The 20,697-nt window shown below is 37.3% G+C and overlaps 1 protein-coding gene across 2 annotated transcripts; it reads right to left on the bottom strand.

The window, feature by feature from the left end:
* Positions 1–1,483: 1,483 nt before the first annotated feature.
* dpf2 (double PHD fingers 2) lies at positions 1,484–15,205 on the bottom strand. Of its 2 annotated transcripts, XM_051694294.1 has the most exons (12): positions 15,151–15,205; positions 12,256–12,416; positions 12,071–12,178; positions 11,709–11,887; positions 11,465–11,557; positions 10,897–10,978; positions 8,486–8,527; positions 6,138–6,275; positions 5,160–5,291; positions 4,952–5,064; positions 4,657–4,738; positions 1,484–3,965 (listed from the first exon to the last, which is right to left on the bottom strand). In XM_051694294.1, exons 1-12 carry the CDS (start codon positions 15,180–15,182, stop codon positions 3,883–3,885), a joined length of 1,245 nt encoding a protein of 414 aa, XP_051550254.1. In that variant the 5' UTR covers positions 15,183–15,205; the 3' UTR covers positions 1,484–3,882. The 2 variants fall into 2 exon arrangements, with proteins under 2 accessions (XP_051550254.1, XP_051550261.1); XM_051694301.1 differs by lacking the exon at positions 8,486–8,527.
* Between the last annotated feature and the right edge of the window lie 5,492 nt (positions 15,206–20,697).

Genomic DNA, 20,697 nt, shown 5'->3' on the forward strand with positions numbered 1-20,697 from the left:
ATAATTTCCAGGATATTCATTAGTTACATAAATCTGCAATATTTTAACAAAATTTTAAAATTAGATCAAATTGCCTCAAAATCAACCTTTAGACTCCACACGCAAAGTGTGGATGGATCAGGAAAACTTTGCAGTGCATAGTGACAAACAGGTGTTAAGGAAAGTGCTGTGGCAGTTTTTGTTACTATTTAGTGTTTTGTGAGAAAATAAAATCAATGGAGCCTTTTACCCTGCGGAGCCCTTAGCCCCATTGTACTCTACCCTTTGCACACCAGGGTGGTCGCTGGAGGGTGCATAGGGCACGTCATACAAAAATAGAAAAAGTCACATATGTAGCTAAGGCGCCGTCATACAAAAATAGTGTATGTGGGTAACACTGTCGCCTCACAGCAGGTCATTTCTTAGTGTCTTGGCTCAACCTGTGCCTTTCTGTGTTCATGTGGGTTTCCTCTGGGTGCTCCCATTTCCCCCACAGTCCAAAGACATGCAGTTCAAGTGAACTGGAGATTCTAAATTGCCCTACTGAGAGTGTGAATATTTGTCTGTGTGTGTAAGCCCTGTGATGAACTGGCTACCTGTTCAGGGTGTTTCCCTGCATTCAGCCCACTACAGCTAGGATAGGCTAGGATAAACGGCTTTAGAAAATAGATGGATGGATGGACATATAGAGCTTGAGAAAATGTATTACATTAGTGTTTAGGACTTTTCTATTTTTGTACATTTACATTTGTTACGTTATTTTTGTATATTTGAGTTTGCCTCTGCATTTACGCAATACACAAGAGACCTGTTCACTGTATAAAATAAATAAATAAATAGTCTCATTTTGAATTCTGGCACCAAATAGAGGAAGTTAGTTAGACTTGTTGTTAGTCTTGCTACACAAGTAGTGCCATTATGTCCTTTATGTCAGTCTATTTATTAGTGGATTTACGTAGCTCTTCAGCTAAGCCAAAAGCTGCAGTTGTACTTTGTTGACATTGATTGTGTGCCATTTTTAACTTTGTCTTATGCTTGGATGGAATGAATAAATAAAAGCATCTGTCACTTGGGACAACTTTCTATATACAGATTTATGAAACCATGTCATGACACTATTACATTGTGAAAATTCTTTCCGTGAGTGGTATGGGGTTGCGTTACAATTTCCAACTCAGCATCCGGCTAAAGTCTAAACACCAAAAATTATGTTGTTGCCATATGGGATGTGCTTGATACACTGAATACATCCCAAAAACTTCAATCTTGTAAACAGCAGCAAGACACATTTGTGAAATTTGTTTAGTGTACTTTTATAACCAACTGTGCACTGCCAGGTGAAAATTACTGAACTTGACTTGGCAAATTTGAAGGTTAAATGTCCTTTTGCATCAGTTTTAATTTTTTTTACTAATCCTTCAAAAGAAGAACATGTAACCTCTTGGTACAGCAAGCAACAAGTAAACTGGTATTGAACAAGTAAACAAAGAAGTGATGAACAGTATACTGTAAACACAAAAGTTATGGTCGTTTTATTTTTTCTTGGAAAAAAAAAGTGTACCATACACCAAAATAATTCATGAATCCGAATAAATTCCCCCAATAAACAACCAGACAAATACAGTCCTTTTGAAATAAAGCAAACAGAAAATCAAATTACAAATAAGAAACATATTCAATAAATGGCCACTTTCTCTCAAAATAAACTATTTAATCTCTAGAAAAAATCCAGAAGTTAATTGTTGCATTTCTTAATTCAATTAATAATAGTTAGCTTCCTGATATTATGATGATAAATTATAACATTTTCTGTAATCCTTTATTATACCGGTACTGAGAGAGTACAAGAGAATGAATGTAAGCTAAACAGTGTTATGAATAAATGACAATGTAAGGTAAACATGCAGTAACTGAACTGAGAATGCAAAATAATAAATGATAAAATACTGTACATGTTATGGGTGTCATGAGCAGTAATTAATGTATTACCAGTATCTGATATAAGCCTAACTCCCTTTATGGATGTCTGCAGTTGAACCTTTACACAAAAATAAAATTTTGGCTAGTTTGCAAAGGTAAATGGCAATGGACGACAGGAAAGAAGGGAAGATTTGAAGAAGAATTTACTTTAGCTTACTTTTTTAAACTAAGAACGTTTTTCAAACTTTGCTATGCTAAATTAAGCACATACCAAACTTGCTCATCTGTGTTGTATTGAGCTTTGCACTGGGTCACTGCGCTGAATACCCTTGTTCACACAGCTCCTCTTTATCTTTACTAGAGAAGTTTCTGTACTTTCAGTCCTTTAAGTTAAGGGATGACAACATTCATATTTGATCAATTATAATTCAGTTTTCATAAATTGCAGAAACACATTAAATGGCACATGTCTGATTAAGACACATATCCAGACCTCAAATTGTAAAACTCAGTAGCCTACCAGTTCAATCAAGCTGAATTGAATTTACCAGCTTACTAAGCATTTAACTCTCCCAATTCTGCCATTCTGCTAACTCAATTCAAAGGTGGTTTGAGTATTAATTAAAACTTCATGTACCATTTCATTAGTGGATCATTTACTCTACTTTTGCTCACTATTCTCCAGAAATTTGTAATTTGCAATTTACAGAATTGAGTTTGGTAAATGCATAAATATGAGTGGAAATATATGGCTGTATAAATGGAAATTATGTCCTCAGTAAACATGAGAAGTATGGCATTGAAGTTGTTTGTCCACATAATTCCTTACACTATTCCAATTTTTTCTTAAAGCCTGAACTCCACAACAAACCATTCAGAAGAGTTCCTTGGTAGGAACATTCTTGGTGGACAATCTGACTATGAACACTCACTGTGGTGTCGGCACAATTAATTGCTAACAATTATTACTGTTTCTGGAGGTTTATTTTAAACTGGGACCTGCTTGGATGCCCTCTCTTCCTCATTGCTTTACCTGACACATACGTACTGTCCTTCACTAAATTTAAACCAACATAATTAAAAGCAAAAATAAAGGAAAACCACAAAAATAGATGTAATATGACTATGCTAATCTGCACCATTAACCAATTAGTTACTAAAGAACTCACACACTGACTGCAAGATTCTGTGCTTCAATTGCATTCAGTATGCAGATAATACTTACACACGCTATCATCAAGTATCCCTAGAAATCCCCAAGCAAATACCATTGTTATAATGAACCATTTCTATTTTTAAGGTCTTAAATATACAACACACATTTATAAGCTATACAAATATATAAATATACAAAAAAACATTTGTTTTTTGTTTTTTTCCTATTTCGCTTATTATGAACAAGCATTGGCATGCTAATTGGTTTCAACTATTTCTCTCTGTGAGAAGCAGTGTCAGTACACTAAGCAATTCGGATATGGCTGTGCGCAATCTTAATTTTGGCTGATTTTAGCTGTGGTTTATAATTAGTTTTCTATTGAACTGTGTCTGTGGAAACAGGTGGAATAATTCAGGTCTAACATGAGCAGGAACTCAAAAACAGAGTCATATATTCTCATAGTGACATCCTAGAATTATGTACTGCTAAAAAGGTGAGAAGAATTTCTTATTGGCTGTGTCATTTGGCACAGAGGTATTTTGGGAGGGCAAATAGTTGAAAACAAAGAGCGGGGTAGTTTGAAACTTGAAACTGTGTAACAGTCATACTGAGATCAAACCTGCTGAGATGCGAGAGAGGAAAAGGGAAGAGAATAATGCCCTCCGTCTTATTCTCATTCTCTCTCTCTTTCTCTCCCTCCATTTGTCACTACGGTGCTAGGCGAGGTGCTCATCCCTTTTTTTGCTCCACTACAACTTTTGTGCAACCCCTTCAGTGTGCTCATTTGAACAACTCTAGGAGGGAACTTTGAGTATCCAAAGGAACCATCATGAAGGGGGGGCATTCTGATTCTGGTATATGGAGGCTTTCTCTTTCAGGAGGGCCAAACATAGATGGCAACTCCAACTTCCTGTGAACCACAAAAAGACAAAGATATTTACTCTTTATACAGTTATTTGCGACAGCTGGATCCCTGTTCCAAACCAAAGTCTTTTTAGCAAGTCAGTTCACTAGGCGGACATCTCTGGAATGCTCCTGGGCAGCTGTTTTTCTATGTAAACAAGCGGCATACAAGTACAGCTCCTAAGTACTTGAATGGAGAAAGATCTCCAAAACAATTGGTCGAGATTACGATCAAAAACATATTTTAAATCAGCAGTAAAATTTGACAACACTGTTATCATAAATTGTGCTTCTTCTTTACTATTACGCTAAAAACGCAATTTTCCCGGGTTGTATAGCTAATGCGCATGCACGTTCTTGAGTTGATTGACAGGTGATGTCTGTATATAAAAGGTAATTGGCTCTTTTACTTGTAAGGGGGGACTTCCTTTTCTACATCCGTTGACCGTTGGGCATTCCAATTTCAACATTCATTTTAAATGAAGTGACCTGTCCCTGCTAAATAGACTCTGACCAAACCTATACAACTGTCTAAGTGAATTCTCTGTGCTTCGATGTGCATACGGTATACAGCTAATCCAAAAAGTATTTTGGACATATAGGCCACATTTAAAAATGTATGAATGGCTTTGCACTATATAACAGCTCAAGCAAAAGATTTTACATACAGGACACCTGCATGTTTTTTCTTTTCTTACCTTCAGGAGGTTCAGACATAGGGGGTGAGAGGCAGTACATGTGGTAACCTCGGTCGCAGTCATCACAGAACAACAGCTGGTCCTGTGGAAAAGCAGAATAAATTACATTCCCCATTGTCAAAATGAAGTCTCTTTGCTATACCCACACCTTCCTCTTTAGCAAATAATTTCTACCAAAACAACAAAAATCTTTCCACTTAATGAAGTACTGTACACACTGACACACAAACTGAGCATCAGATATTAAGGCAGTAAACATGTTTTTTCAAGGCTAAGCAGTGCTGCACAAACTTACATCATTTTCTGAGGTTCCACACATATTACAGCACTTGCATTCAATGCACTGCCAACGATATGTTTTCACTGCAGCCATCATCACTGGAGTGAACTGCAGACACGAGGGGTGACCTGAGAATGAGAGCAGATCAATGATCAGTTGGTTAAGAAATGCAAGTCAGTGTCTGTGAAGGTGAATGTTTGTTTTTGTGTGTGACTTGTTTTACCAGAACGACCACAGTCTGAACAGGACACAAGCTCCTCTGATTGGCCAGTTTTTTGGTTCATGCTAGAATCTCCCAAACAGAAATCACAGTAGTTGTTCGGCAGAGCCAAACCATCAGGGCCCTTCTTAGGAGCTGAGAAAGAAAGAGAGAGAGAGAAAGAGAGAGAGGAGAATCAACACCGCACCTAAAAAACACATTCTTTATAGTGTTCAAAGACAATAATACATTTTTTTACAGATAAAATCCACATCTGCTGAAACAGCAACACTGTTCCTAAAAGCTAAAAAATAACATTTAATAGGTGCACAAATATGTATACACAGAGTTTACCAAATCCATCATTTGTGTTAAAGGTATAGTTCATCCAAGTATGAGAATTCTCTCATCATGTACTCACCCTCATGCCATCCCAGATGTGTATGACTTTCTTTCTTCAGCACAAATGAAGATTTTTAGAAAAAATATCTCAGCTCTGTAGGTCCATTCAATGCAAGTGAATTGTGATCAGACCTTTGTAGCTCCAGAAATCACAAAGGAAACATAAAAGTAATCCATATGATTCCAGTGGTGAAATCCATATATTCAGAAGCAATATAATAGGTGTTAGTGAGAAACAGAACAATATTTAAGTCCTTTTTTACTCTAAATCTTCACTTCAACTTTCACTTTCAGATGTAAAAGTGAAAGTGGAGATTTATAGTAAAAAAGGGACTTACATTTTGGTCTGTTTCTAACCCACACCTATTATATCGCTTCAGAAGATATAACTTTAACCACTAGAGTCTTATGGATTACTTTTAAGTTTCCATTATGTGGTCAAAGATGAGAGAATTTACATTTTTGGGTGAACTATCCCTTTAATAGAAATGTAATGGATAAAATAATTTCATGTCACTTAAACATCAAGTTAAAATGGTCTCTTTTCATTTGGCTACAAAAGAGTCTGTACAACAAAAACAAGCATGACTGATCAATTACTCTTGGGTTCGTCCTGTTGAGGTGGAGTCGGTTCACGAATGTCCTCCACCTCTTTGTCCTCCCCCTCCTCCTCAGCCAAGTGAGAGTGGGCATAATGATAACTGAGACCAGGTCTGTTTTTGTAGCGTTTCCCACAGACTACATACACACACACACACACACACACAGAGCGCAAAAAAGGGTTATAATCGCTTGCATAATAAAACAGACATATTTTGATACATTTCCATATGCCCTGAACTACATATGTACTGAAACTTCATCTGCATTTCAGCACATGGGGCATAACTAGTTCAAACCAAAGGTGCTCTCATGCATGCACTTGTACTCTTATGCCCGCATGCTTGCTACTTGAAAATTAAGAGGCCTCCGACAAACAAGGAGTCGCTATCCTATTGCTGCGTTCCAGACAACTCGGAACTGTGAATTTTCCCACCTCAAACTAGAAAATAATGAATGGAATGCCACCGGATGTCAGACATCCGATTTGTGAACTCGGGGCAGATCGCTCAACCCCGACCTCAGCGAGAAGCGTAATTTGACGTCATTTCCAAGATGGCAGCAACCGACGAGCAGAAACCGGAGCTGGGATTTGTGAAACATAAAAACAAACTTTTAAGTATTTTCACAACACGAAGTGTATGAATATGGAATGTACAATAAATATACAAGAGGATGTTAAGAAGAATGTACCCACTTTATATTAGGTGGCCTTAACTACTATGTACTTAATCATTTGATACAATGTACTTATTATGTACATACATGTTGTTGCATTGTAATTATATTTAAAGTATTTGCATTTAATTACATTTGTAGTTACACTGTTAACTTTACCTCTAACCCAACCGTTACCCCAAAACCTAACTCTAACCCCTAATCCTAACCCTAAATTTACTCCTAAACCTACCCGTACCTCAACCTCAGTAGCAGCAAATGTGGGCATTTCACAGAACAACATGTAGTTACAGAGTAAATACATAGTCTTGTATGTATGTAATGTTAGTACATAGTAGTTAAGGCTACCTAATATAAAGTGTGACCAGAAGAATGGTTTGTGTTTCAATCATTGCCAACATTTTCACCTATTTTGCTCTAGAAATAGCTCCTAGATAGCCAGCGAGCTAATGTCTGGAATGGTGCAGTGTTTATGCATTTGGCATGTATTCATGTGACCGTGACGTGTGATTGACTGGAATGCACTGAGCTCGAAAGTGGGAAATTTCAACTCAGATATTCCCACCTCCAATGTCATCTGGAACGCAGCATCTGTCTAATTTCTAACTCTGTTTACTTTGTTCATCTAAACGTTCAGTAATTTTCACCAAAGCATAATATTTAGAACACATATCACACATTCTAGTATTCACATTGGAGAAAACAGGAGTGATCAGTCCTTTGGTAAACGTAAAACAATTTCACTCTAATCAGAAGAGGAGGAATGGGAAAAAGAGAGAGGATGGATGACTTGGAGGTGAAGAGACGATAAGTAACAAGGGATGCAAGATACAGGGACCATTTCAGTTATCGGCCAATAACAGTGATTTTTTTATTTATAGTTTTGGCCACTATTAGATATTTAAGTGCAGACTCTCGTTTCCACCTATTTTTAGATTTAAATGACTTTTGCCATCATCTAGTGCTTATTAAAAAGGATATTTTTGTTATCGGCCATCATTTTAATATCAGTGCATCCCTATGAGCAACAGCTTAAAGAAATGAGAGACACAGAGTTACAGAAAGAGGACACAAAGCAGGTAAAGGAGGACAGAGAGAGATGGACAATGGAGGGAGATAAAGAGACTCAATTTACATTTAAAACTTTAAACTGTAGACAGTATGTAGTATGAGTTACAACTGTGAATAGAACAAAGTATCAGAGTTGTAAGAATAAAATGCTTTTCAAACAGCTTATGCTGTGAGCTCCTCACACTGTGAAGTTATATTGAGCCATGCAGCCGCAAACAACCTGCCTGAACGTGTCTGAAAATTGCAAATGGCTTAAAGGCAGCAACGATCCACTTTTTCCACTTATTTGGTGGAAAAAAAGAAATTCTATGGAAAAATGTCTTATTCTACATGTGAAGTGCAGATGCTGCTGTCAAACTGCTGTTTTAAGTTTTCCTTGTCTCTTGATTCCCACAAAACACGTCTAGTATGACTATCAAATAACCTGTCATTTCAAATAAAAGTTTAGCACACTTCTTGTCAAGCACAAATCCTGTTTGCATTGCACACACAAAATAAACAAAGAGGAAAACTAAAAAAAAAATGAGTGGCTGGGGAAGGAGAATAAAAAGACAAAGAGAATGTGGGAGGGAGAACTAGATAGAGAGAGAGAAATGTACCTCTTTCTGAAGATTTTGAAATATGCTTTTGTTTGAAAGTGTCTGAAAGAGAGAAAGAGAAAGAAAAAGGAGAGAAAGAAGATATAGAAAGACTCACAGACTGACAACAAGAATCAGGAAATCAGGAGAAATAAACTCATAAAGAACATGCATCACAGCATCATGTAACATGTAAGCGCAGAAACACAAATGCAGAGAATAAAGATGCAGAAGTATGAAAGAAGAGCACAAAACCTGAAATAAAATGGACATCATTTCATTAAGAATAAACAGTCCTCTGGTTATAAAGGGGTACAGTAGGTGGCTGAAAAACTGTTTTTCTGTGCTTGAACAGGCTAGACTTGGGATAGATTTGGAATCGGTATGTCAAAGTGTACAGATTAAGGGGTTTAATTTATATACTTTATATTTACTTTAGGGCTGCCCCCGACTAGTCGCACGTTTATGATATTAATTTAATTACTTGAATATATTTTTTGGGGTGGCATCAGAAAATGGTTTGAGTTCCAGGACTGAAAAAGAATGTTATAAGTAACATTGCTAACACTGTTCATCATGACAGAGAAATACTAAACCGTAATAATGAGCCTTTAAAATATACATTTTACAAGCGCACGCACAAAGCGACACCGGCAAAAGCTGTAATGATTCTGAATGTGTCGGAAAAACCAGCAAGGAGACTGTCTGAACATTTTGTTAATTTATAGAGAGAAATGCACATTAGGGTTGTGCCAACAGACGATGATCTCGGGGATTGACGATGGTCAGAGTGATCGCCAATAACTGATGCCTTTGACGATGTCAAGACGATATTTGGCTCGTTTTCCCATTAATGTATTAAATTATTATTATTATTATTAGGCTATTATTATCAAATCAATATTACAAATAATTTGCCCATAGACACACAGAAACGCAATTGAAGAAACACTTTATTATATTATTAAGAACAGATGACAGAAAAGCTGTCTATGCGCAGGTATGACGCTGTTTGTACTGAGGCATGCAGTCTCGTGGAACACGCACATCTAAAAGGTTCTCACTCTTTCTTTGTTTCTGTCTTCTGATTTTTTTGTTTTGTTTTGTTGCAAGAACAGTATTGTCTATGAGTGCTGCAGATGACCTCAGACATCTCAGCTCAGGAGGTGCTTTGAGTTCAGTTCACTTTATTTCCACAGAGCAGTTCATTGTGAACGCAACTCTGCAGCCTATACATCTGTGATTAAAACATAAATAATACAAAAACACCTCCAACCATGATTTATAGTTCAGTGATTATTATCATCATTATAATTATTATTTTTACATTTATAATTGTTTTTATGTCTTCATTTGTGTAAGTCATTTTCCACCTGCATGTTTAGATGGATACTTGCCTGACGGTAAATGGAAAGGTGGTTACTTTATATATATATTATTCTTTTATCACTTCATTATTTTAATTGCCGTTTTATTTGGAGTGCAATTTGAATTCAGAAATGTATTTGATTTAAGTTTTTCGTTTTATAAATAAATTAATTTAATTTTCAATGCAAAATCACTAAAGCAAGAATATTCACCGATCCCTCAGCCCGGGGGTTACCGTTGTAATTGGATATTGCGATATATATATATATCGTGAAGGAGGGAACAAAATTAATTTATTCACACACATGATGTATTTTCCCAGACAACTAAATACTCGACCCGTAGAGAATGAACAGATGAAATAGGTTCTTTGCCAGATGTTCACAACTGTTGTAAAGCCATCTTTCAAAAAGTTGAACAACACACATTTTAATTGCACTTAATTCTTTTCCAGTTTCATTTGAATTTTTAGTTCAAATAAATAAAAAATAAAAGTTCTAAGTTTGAAATCAAGGTGTCTTGCTTTATTGTGTAGGCTTAACCTGAACCCTGCTTAACGAAAATTACCCCATAGTACCACCTAGCGTCCAACCAGCGGAAATACGGTTCGTCCTTTTTATGTGGAGTTTTTTCTGCGACCAACCGACCAATCAAAACTTGGTCGACCAAGACTCTTCTCATCAACTAACTTTGGTCGACTATCAGGAGGCAGCCCTAATTTAATTATATAAATATTTTCAATAAAAATCTCAATGTGGTATTTTTCCGAGTCCTGACTGTCGTGAATAAGAAATAGGTGATAGATTATGCTTAATTGAGTGTGTTGGGCGCAGAGTGGCCTGGAAAGACGATCATGTATATTGTGCTGTTTTGCAAGTTTCCTTGTGGGGAAGTTCATCGTGACATCGTGGCAGCAAGTCTGAGAAGACATGACACAGATCTTTGGATGTATTACAGTTTGGCTTTGTCTTTTTATAGCAAAGAGAAGTAGATCTCCAGATGAGATCACTGAAAGGTCAGCTGGCTGAGCAATGTAGTTTCCTTGAATGTGAAATCTGACTCACTGTCACAAGAGTACGGTTTATCCCGATCCTCCAACGCAGCTGCTGCTTCCAACTTCTTCCGAGCACTGCTGACACCACGACCCTGTGATGAGAAGTTTTGTTTAACACCAATTGTGTATAACTATTTTTTGCTGCATGTTCAATTACTTAGAATAAGCAAATGTAACAATTTTTTATTATGTTGTCACAACTTAATTTCATTGCATACAATCAATTTAAATTAGTAAAAAACAAAGTTTACTTATCCATTCTCATTGGGACTACATGAACACTTTTCATTTGCCATGACCAGATCAGTATTTTTTTTTTCTAATCAAACATATTTTATTTTATTTAGTACTCCAGCTCAGCCCTTTCATTGCATCTAGAAATCATTACAAAATGAATTAAAGTTCATTCAACAAGCATAGAACAAGTTTTCATTAATTTCAAGATTTTATTTTTATTTTTTGAGTGTAGTCTTGGGTGATTCAGCACATGCAGTCCAGGAATAATCTCCATGCTTTTTACTGTCTTTATTATAACACACATAACCAATACAAGATCAGGATCTCACTCCCTGCCTTACCTTGCCCTTGCCTTTTCCCCGTCTTTTCGGAGTATCCTCCTCATAATCTTCATCATCCAGATCATCTAGAAAATCATCTGGTTCCAAAATTCTCTACACACACACACACAAAAGAGGGAGAACATGGATCTTACATGACAGATACTGTAGAAGGACTGTACAGGGGCCTTGGAGAGCAGCAAATATTAAGGACAATTCTCTCAGAATGGGAAAATCGTAAATTGTGTGTGTGTTTTCTCAGTACCTTACGGACCCTGGCGTTGGGGTTCAGTCCCCCAGCGGAGTATTCTGTTGAGTTGGGCTCTTCCTCCCCCGTGCAGAGTTCCAATCCCGATCTCTTTTCCAACGGCTCACCCTTCAAAAGGGCCTCTAAGCTGCTGCCATCACTGGAGAAACCGTCCTTCTTAAGCCCCAGATCCAGCTCTGAAACACACACATTCACATCCATAGGCAACTGCACAGAGATGGATAAAAATGTCATCACAACATAATTCTGAAAATCCAACACATAAATACAATGAATAATAGACTGCATATTATGCAAACACAATATATTTTCACTTCCATTAACACGATCACACACAGAGGAAGTCAGAGGTTGCATACCGGACTTAAGAGAGGGGAAGGCCAACCGAGGATCCTCTGGAGGGTGAGCTCTTCTTTTTTTTCTCCAGCGTCGTGCTGGATATGTGTACAACTGACCTGGAGCCACACCTAGGGAAATAGACGACTTTATTAGAAACACACTTCTGTTTTTAAAACGGACCACTGTGAGTGTAATTGTGTCCCACCTGGTCCTCTGTGTCTTTTCTCCATCCAGAAGTAGCAGTTGCTCTGGGCGACACCTGTCTGAGAGTCGAGGAAGGGCAACCTCACACTCCTCTCTGCACATAGACGGGCATTATAGTTATGACACTGCTCCATAGCATCCCTGTAATACTGCTCACCCAGCCTGGAGACAGAGAGACAGAAATGTATATCCATGTTAAATGCAACAACACTCCAAATTCCACCAACTTTTAAAAGCAGCTTGAATCAAAACTAGGTTTAACTAAATATGCATTCTAAAACTCACACTGAGACTTGTCTAGCCATCTTCTGACTGGAACAAGTGATAGTGTCTCAAAACACACCCAACCATTGCCACCATGCCCCTGAGAACAGCTCAACCCTGTTTGGCTTTTTCGCCCACTTGTGTGTGTTTGTATGCAGCAGGAGGTCTTGCAGGCATGCAGCCCAGTCATTAACTCGCAGCCAGTAACTCTCTCTTGCTCCAGCCACTTAGCAGGTGCCGCTGCTGCTCGTCTCCCCGGCAACCACTAAGAGCCCCAGAGAGAGCACAGGCTTGCTAAAGCCCGTGAGATTAGAGCACAGACGGGCTGTTGATGTCATAGAGGATGAAACAAAAGCTTAAAGCTTTGCTGTGTTAGAAGCAAGAGCTCTGAGGGCTTTACAGCCCAGCGACAAAACAGCATGTGTCACAGTTCTAGGATGGACATCCGCCTCCAAGGCACCAAAACACAGAGCTACAGCATAAGGACACTGGTCAAAGGGTCCTTACAGAAGGAATGCACATTCCACAAAGCAGCCACTCTGAGAAAGATTAAGTGTCACAAATTACTTCACTGAAACTGCATGTGAAGTTTGAAAAGATTTTTTGGAGACAGGCAAACTAGAAAATCCTAACAAGTTATGAGTAACATGCAAATCCTCCTTTTGGTAATATAAATGTAGCTCTGCGTTCAGTGTCCTCAATTCACCAGTCATGTAAACACAGAAAACATTAAGTATAAATAGCACACTTAGTAAGCTTTTGTTTATGCTTCGCTGGCTCTTATTCGTCCTAGTGATTTTGGACTTTATACTGACACCTATCAGTGTGGATGCGTGTAGTTTATTAACTGCAGCCACTTCACACTGCATTGCATGGCAAAAAAAAAAAAAAAAAAAAAAATGCAATGAAAGTAAATGGTGACTGAGAATAACATCTTGCCTAACATCTGCTTTTGTTTTTCACAGAACAAAGGGTTTGGAACAACATGACGGTTAGTGAATGGTGACAGAATTCTTGTGTTGGGTGAACTACCCCTTTAACTTAAAAAAATAAAAAATATTTCTGCAACTAGGCTTGTCAAGCCTCAGAAGTTGTTTTAGATTAATAATATAATTTATCCCCTTACAGACCATCACCAAAAAACATTCTTATTGAATAGCTTGATTCATTTAAAATTTAAATGGAGGCCACACACATTCATCAGCCTAAACTGCATGTCCTGTTTTTAAGCAAGTATGGTTTGGTAAAGTCATACAGAGATCTAGTCAAGCTTGTAAAGTTAGAAAATAGTTACAACTGGAAATCACTTTCAAGCAGCGGAGTAAACTAATTGATTAATAACAGAGCAAGTACAATTATCTACATTAGATATATTATGAATTGTATCTAGTTAATGTGATATGCTTCAAAACGATAATTGACAGAAGAGCAGCAACCCAATATTCTGACAGCTGGTGTTTAGGGATGGGCGATACCACTTAGTTTCTTTTCGATCCGATACCAATAATATCAAGTCCAATATCGTCGATACCGATACTGTGATTTCTTGGGATAAAATGGGTAATTTAAAATAGTATTTTTAGTCATAATTCAAGTAATTAATTATTATTATTATTATTATTTACATTTGTGAGCCTAAACAGAAAATGATTAGACTTCTGTTTTGTTTACCCCTACAAAAATTAACCACGGTTTCATTACAGTAACTAGTTTAACCATGGTATTTATTTAAAGCATAGTTATCACACAATTAACCATGGTTACTACTACAATATTACTGTAGTAAAACCATGGTTTCAGCCCCAAAAAAATTGTTATGGTTAACTAACAACAATTACACACAAACTCAGTGTCTCCTTTAGATATGTTGTTATTTTAGCATGAATTTACTCCAGAAGCTGTTTCTCTGATTTTCTATCATTACCTCTACAAGGCACTGATCCCTCTTGTTTGAACGAGCCTTGTGGCGGCGCAAGCACTTGTCTGCTTGTGTCTTTCAGCATTTATGCACGTTAAAATGAGCGGAAGAAGAAATAGTTCCCATCCTGCACAAGTATTTGCCCTAATCCATTTTATTTCACTTTGTTCATGGTACCCAAATAATAATATCCCTAGTTAAAAAAAAGTTAGAATCTATATTTTTGTGTGAGGAACGATATTTTTGATACAACATCAGTATCGGAAGTTTCGATACTTTAGGATCGATCCGCCCATCCTTACTGGTGTTTTTCACAACTAAAGACGAGAATGGCAATCCAGTCAGTCGACAGCACTAACAAACAACTGAAACAGACATATGAACACTTTAACATTTAATTCCCGCGATGATCTACGTCAGCACTGATATAAATACACTCATCAGAGAAACAGAAAGTCCCTCACATACTTTAATCTCTGCTCATGTTAAAAGGCGGAAGCTTACTGAATCAGCGCATTAGCAGCAATAGAATAGCAGCTTTTAGTCCAGCTAACTTAGCCAGAGCTTGGATAACCTTGTCAAACGCGTTTGTTTGGCACTTCTGAAGCAAAACAACACGAAAGCCCACAAGGTTGTATTATTACTTAAAAGTTAGGGCTCAAGTTTCAACATAGAGATATCATTAGCGCTCAAAAAACAAAGAAGAATACTCACAGTTTCACAACATTATCCACCACCGCCGCCATCTTGGCTCTACTGCGCTTCACAGCGGGTGTTCTGCGCATGCGCCAAAGGAAGGACATTAGGGGAAGGTTACAGGTCAGGGCCGTCAGAAGAGGCGGGAGCCAGATGGAGAGTCTTTCACGTTCAAACACTATTGAAACTGAGTTTGTACACTGTTTTAAAGATTTTTGTGAATAGTTAGGTCTTATGTGTGTTTTGTATGACTTTTTGTTTGTTTTGTTTCTTTCATGTATGTTGTTTCATTCATGTTCAACACATTATAATAAACACACACACAGGTTTGTTTCACTATATTAGTGAGGATATCTCATAGACTTCCATTGATTTCATAACAGGCTAATTCTATTTTCTATCCCCTAACCCTAACCCCTGAATCTAACCCTCACAGAAACCTGTGCACATCAGTAGATTTAAAACTAAACAAGATCTGGCCGATTTATTGTCCTCAGTAGTGGGTTTTCAACAAGTTTCTCTATATTAGTCAGAACATTTTCAAAAATTTGGCACTCACAAATATAGTGAAACCTCACACACACAAACTCCTGTTTTATTGGAGATATATAGTATATTATTTGGTGTCCTGGATAGACATAGAAAGTAATTTAGCTATACACTCAAAAAATTTAAATGTTGGATTTAATTAACTTTGTTGTGTCAACAGGTTCCACCTAACTGAGTTAAGTTACATAGAAGTAACTCTATTGACTTCAAGAAACCTTAGTTAATTACATTTGATCAATTCAATCCTATTTAGTTGAATCAATTTAAAATATCTACTTCTGTCCAAATTTATTAAGCTATCACCCAAGGTTAACATTAAATATTTGACTGTTCTTACAATTACTTATATTCATGTAAGTTTAGTTTAATCAATCATGAAAACATACTTTTATCCTTCTATGGGTCAATGGCATAGTGATATTTAATTGAGTTGAGCATTATTATTACAAGATATTAACCGCCCATCCTCAAACTAAACTCAAACTCCGCTCTTCACCGTAACGGTAACCCCCAAAACTCCAACATAACAAAAACTGTTCTAAATCTCAACATAACAAACGAGTGAACACTAGCACTATCCTGACTATTAATTAGCCACAAAAACACATAGCACTTAATTTTAGCATTTAGCATCCCTATCAATTCCTATGCAAAGAATGCTGGGAACTAGAAATCTCCTGTCCTTGTGTTTTCCATTTGCACTTGGGCAAATTTAGTGCTACCTGTCGACTAGTAATGGGAAGTCAGATTCTTTTCCGCGAACCGGTTCTTTCAGATGGTTCATTTCAATGAACCGGTTCAAAAAAACGATTCACCAGTTCATTTACGTCATCGCCTAATGACTTCATTGTACATAATGCTAATACCCTGGCGTCATAGAATACACGCTCAAATACATTCAGTACAGCCATATGTAAGTGCATATTGCTGAGTATTACATTTTATTTAATTAAGTTATAATAATAAGGGTGTTTATTTTCATCAGTGTTTCATTCAGTGATCTTACAACACATCCTACATTAAAGTTTTGCACATAAAGCACCCAATACTGACACTGATATACAAACGTGGATGTTCTACATTTGTCTAAAGCATATAAAGTGATTAAACTAGTCTTAATCAACTCACCCTTTTTTACAGAAACCATGATCCAGCTCATCACAATTTCAGATATAATCTGCATGCACAATTCTCAATAGTAAAATTTATTTACATCTCTCGACTGAAATATTTCACCCCCTCATTCAAGTCCTCGGTTCACGCATGCTCATCAGCTGCTCCCTGATCAGCAGTTCTCAGTATTATGTCCGAAAGAGGCGATTCTTAGTTCAGTGTACTGGTGACTCGCAAACTTCTGTGATCGACTCAATGTACTGCTGACGCGAGAGCTGCTGTCCTCGGATCAGTGTACTGTTGACTCGAGAACTGCTTTGATTGACTCAATGTACTGCTGATTCAAGAGCTGCTGTCCTCGGATCAGTGTACTGTTGACTCGAGAACTGCTGTCCTCGGATCAGTGTACTGTTGACTCGAGAACTGCTGTGATGACTCAATGTACTGTTGACTCGAGAACTGCTGTCCTCGGATCAGTGTATTGTTGATGCGAGAGCTGCTGTCCCGGGATCAGTGTACTGTTGACTCGCAAACTGCTGTGATTGACCCAATGTACTATTTTGACTCGAGAGCTGCTGTCCTCGGATCAGTGTACTGCTGACTCGAGAACTGCTGTGATCGATTTAATGTACTGTTGATGCGAGAGCTGCTGTCCCGGGATCAGTATACTGTTGACTCGTGAACGGCTGTGAGCGACTCAATGTACTATTTTGACTCGAGAGTTGCTGTCCTTAGATCAGTGTACTGCTGACTCGAGAACTGCTGTGATCGACTCAATGTACTGTTGACGCTAGAGCTGCTGTCCCAGAATCAGTGTACTGTTGACTTGCGAACTGCTGTGAGCGACGCAGTGTACTATTTTGACTCAAGAGCTGCTGTCATTGGATCATTGTTCTGTTGACTCAAGAACTGCTGTGATCGACTGTAGACTGGATCATCTTCATATGTTGATAAAACAGTAATACAATCAAGTCATAAACATATTTCCAGAATGTTTTATATATTATGCTTCCTGCTGTTCAGCAAAATACACCAGAAACATAAATTTTGCCCCTTAATCGCACACATACTCAATGTCAGCAGCTCATCGGTTCTCAGTATGTCGGACACCTCTAAAAGAGGCGATTCTCAGTTCAATGTACTGTTGACTCGAGAACTGTTATGAGCGACTCACTGTAATGTTGACACAAGAACTGTTGCGACCGGAGCATTCAGTCAGATTTGTGAACTAGTTAGAGTGGTTCATTGCAAAGAAGAGTTGGCAAAAGCAGATATCACCAGTTCTAGGATCATATTACTCCCGGTTATCAGCTAATTTCGATTCGGAGTGTCAGGCACATCCGAGAGACAAGTTAGACAAGATAGAGTAACTTGTGGATCAGTGTTGACTCGAGACGCAAACTGTTTCAAACGATTCAGTCCGATTTGGTGAACTGGTTCAACTCGTTCACTAAAAAGAACCAGTTCAAAAGAATGATTCTTTTTTTATTATTATTATTTAGAAACTGTTGGAATTATTGTAAATAGTAGAATTAAAATAGTAGTAGGGAGGTGGGTGTCATTTTAATCTTGTCTTTTCTCCTGTTAGAGATGGAGTTAGAGTGGGTTTATGTTGTTTATTAGCATTTTCTTTTGTAGGTAAGTTAGTTTTGACTCCCCTTTAGCAACTGGTGACATTTTGTTTATTTTGGCCTTGCCCCCTCCTGAAGCCTTTGATACTTCCATTTTCTGTTTTGGATTAAATAAAAGTTTTGTTTAACTTTTAAAGTTGACTGATTCTTGAGTGCTAGGATGGGAGAAGGGAAATCCCATACCTTTTTGTTACTCTTCCCCAACCCTATGGGACAGGACGTAACAATACGACAACTATCTTTTCTAATTTTTCTCAACACAATCGTTTCACTTTTACATACATGACTGCATTATTTAGTTTTAACTTAATTTACATGTTTTGAGCCAACAGCAGCCATGTTTTTGTTTTGTGCTAAATCTCATATTCATAAATGTACATTATCTGTCATGAAATATTCTGGCTTTATGGTTTTCAAAAAGGTGATGAAAGACTACATTAAAGGTTAGTTCATCCAAAACTAAAAATTCTCTCATCATTTACTCACTCTCATGCCATCCCAGATGTGTATGAATTAATTTCTTCTGCAGAACACAAATTGTGATTTTTAAAAGACTATTTTAACACTGAAGGTCCATACAATGCAAGTGAATGGGCGCCAAAATTTTGATGCTCCAAAAAGCACATCAAGGCATCATAATACTAATCAATATGACTCCAGTGTTTTAAACCATATCTTCAGATGTGATATGATAGGTGAGAAACAGATCAATATTGAAGTCCTTCTTCCTGCCCAGTAGGTGGTGATATACATAAAGAATGTGAATCACCAAAAACACAAGAAGAAGAATGTAAAAGTGAAAATATTACTTCTGAAGACATGGATTTAACCACTGTAGTCATATTGATTACTTTTGTGCTGCCTTTATGTGCTTTTTTGGAGCTTTAAAGTTCAGGCCACTATTCTTTTGCATTGTGAGGACCTACAGAGCTTAAATAATTTTCTAAAAATCTTTGTTTGTCTTCAACAGAAGAAAGTCATACACATCTGGGATGGCATGAGGGTGAGTAAATGATGAGAGAATTTTCATTTTTGTGTGAACTATCCCTTAAAAAAATATCGTACGATAACAACGCAGTTATATAGATTTTCAACTACTTGCACAAATTATTACTGCCACAGTGTTGGCCTTCAAATCATTTGGTGACTATACATTTCTTTCGAATTACAAAAAAATGTCATATCTCACATGTTAATAACTCATGGCCATTTCAAATCCTGGTGTTGTAGTGTTTACGAATGAACACGGGGTGGCATCAGTGACCCATCTGATGACGTCTCAGCTCCTGTCGGGGATCAGGGGATTTGTATTCAAACTGGAAAGTCTACGAGTTCAGTAGACTCTGTAAATCAAATTTGTAATTGTGAGAAGAACTTTGTGAATTCTCCTGCTCTGAGAAATCTTAAAAAGCTAGTGACTTAATATTTTTCTTGTGATGGTTATTGTCTGGTTCTGGGATAGGATGTGCTGGCCCGGGACGTAATGAGACCTTTGATAATAGAAATTGAAAAGAAAAGACTATCATAGTTAAAATCTTAACTATTGGAGGACTTTTTTCTAGGTTACAAACTGGTAATTACAAGGGTATTATGCTATAAATGTGGTTTATGAGGACATTTCTAGTGTCCCCATAATTCAAATCGCCTAAAAACATACTAAACGATGTTTTTTTGAAAATGTAAAAACGCAGAAAGTTTTTTGTGAGGGTTAGGTTTAGGGGTAGGGTTAGGGTTAGGGGATAGAATCTATAGTTCGTACAGTATAAAAATCATTATCATTATTATCCTCATAAGGATTGCCGCACCAACAGGTGTGTGTGTAGAATAGTTGCCTGGGTGGTTATTATATGTTACATACTGTCAGTATTTGTGTCAGTAGAAAGGGATATTTCAGAAACAGTTATTGATTTAAATGTCCTATTTCTCTCCATTTATCAAGAAAGATCATTCACAAAAATGCATCAACACACACAGTCTCTGTTGTTTGAGAATTTCATATTTAAACCCTGAACATTACACCAGCTTAATCTGTGCTTAAATTTAATAATAATAAAACTCAAATTCTCATTAAGATATAACACTATCAGAAGAATGCAGATCAGCGGTTTATGATGATATCTTTTGTTTTGAGATGTTTCATTTAAGTTGAATCCTGGAATCTCGCCCTCTTTTTCTTTCACTTCAAGTGTGTGTTTTGTCTATAAAGTCCTGCAGAGTCCACCATGAGCATTGTGATCTGGGGTCTCCTTTCTCGATAGCATCTTTATAACTG

The sequence above is a fragment of the Myxocyprinus asiaticus genome, chromosome 4 (assembly GCF_019703515.2).
Source record: "Myxocyprinus asiaticus isolate MX2 ecotype Aquarium Trade chromosome 4, UBuf_Myxa_2, whole genome shotgun sequence".
Taxonomy (NCBI): domain Eukaryota; kingdom Metazoa; phylum Chordata; class Actinopteri; order Cypriniformes; family Catostomidae; genus Myxocyprinus; species Myxocyprinus asiaticus.

Bases quoted from the DNA above. Each gene is read 5' to 3' on its own strand.
- dpf2 (XM_051694294.1), bottom strand. From the start codon at position 15,182: ATGGCGGCGGTGGTGGATAATGTTGTGAAACT. The intron at 11,888-12,070 runs GTATGCAACCTC...TGTGTGTTTCAG, and splicing joins CTTCCCCTCTCTTAAGTCCG to AGCTGGATCTGGGGCTTAAG. The intron at 4,739-4,951 runs GTAAGTTTGTGC...GCTTTTCCACAG, and splicing joins GTGGAACCTCAGAAAATGAT to GACCAGCTGTTGTTCTGTGA.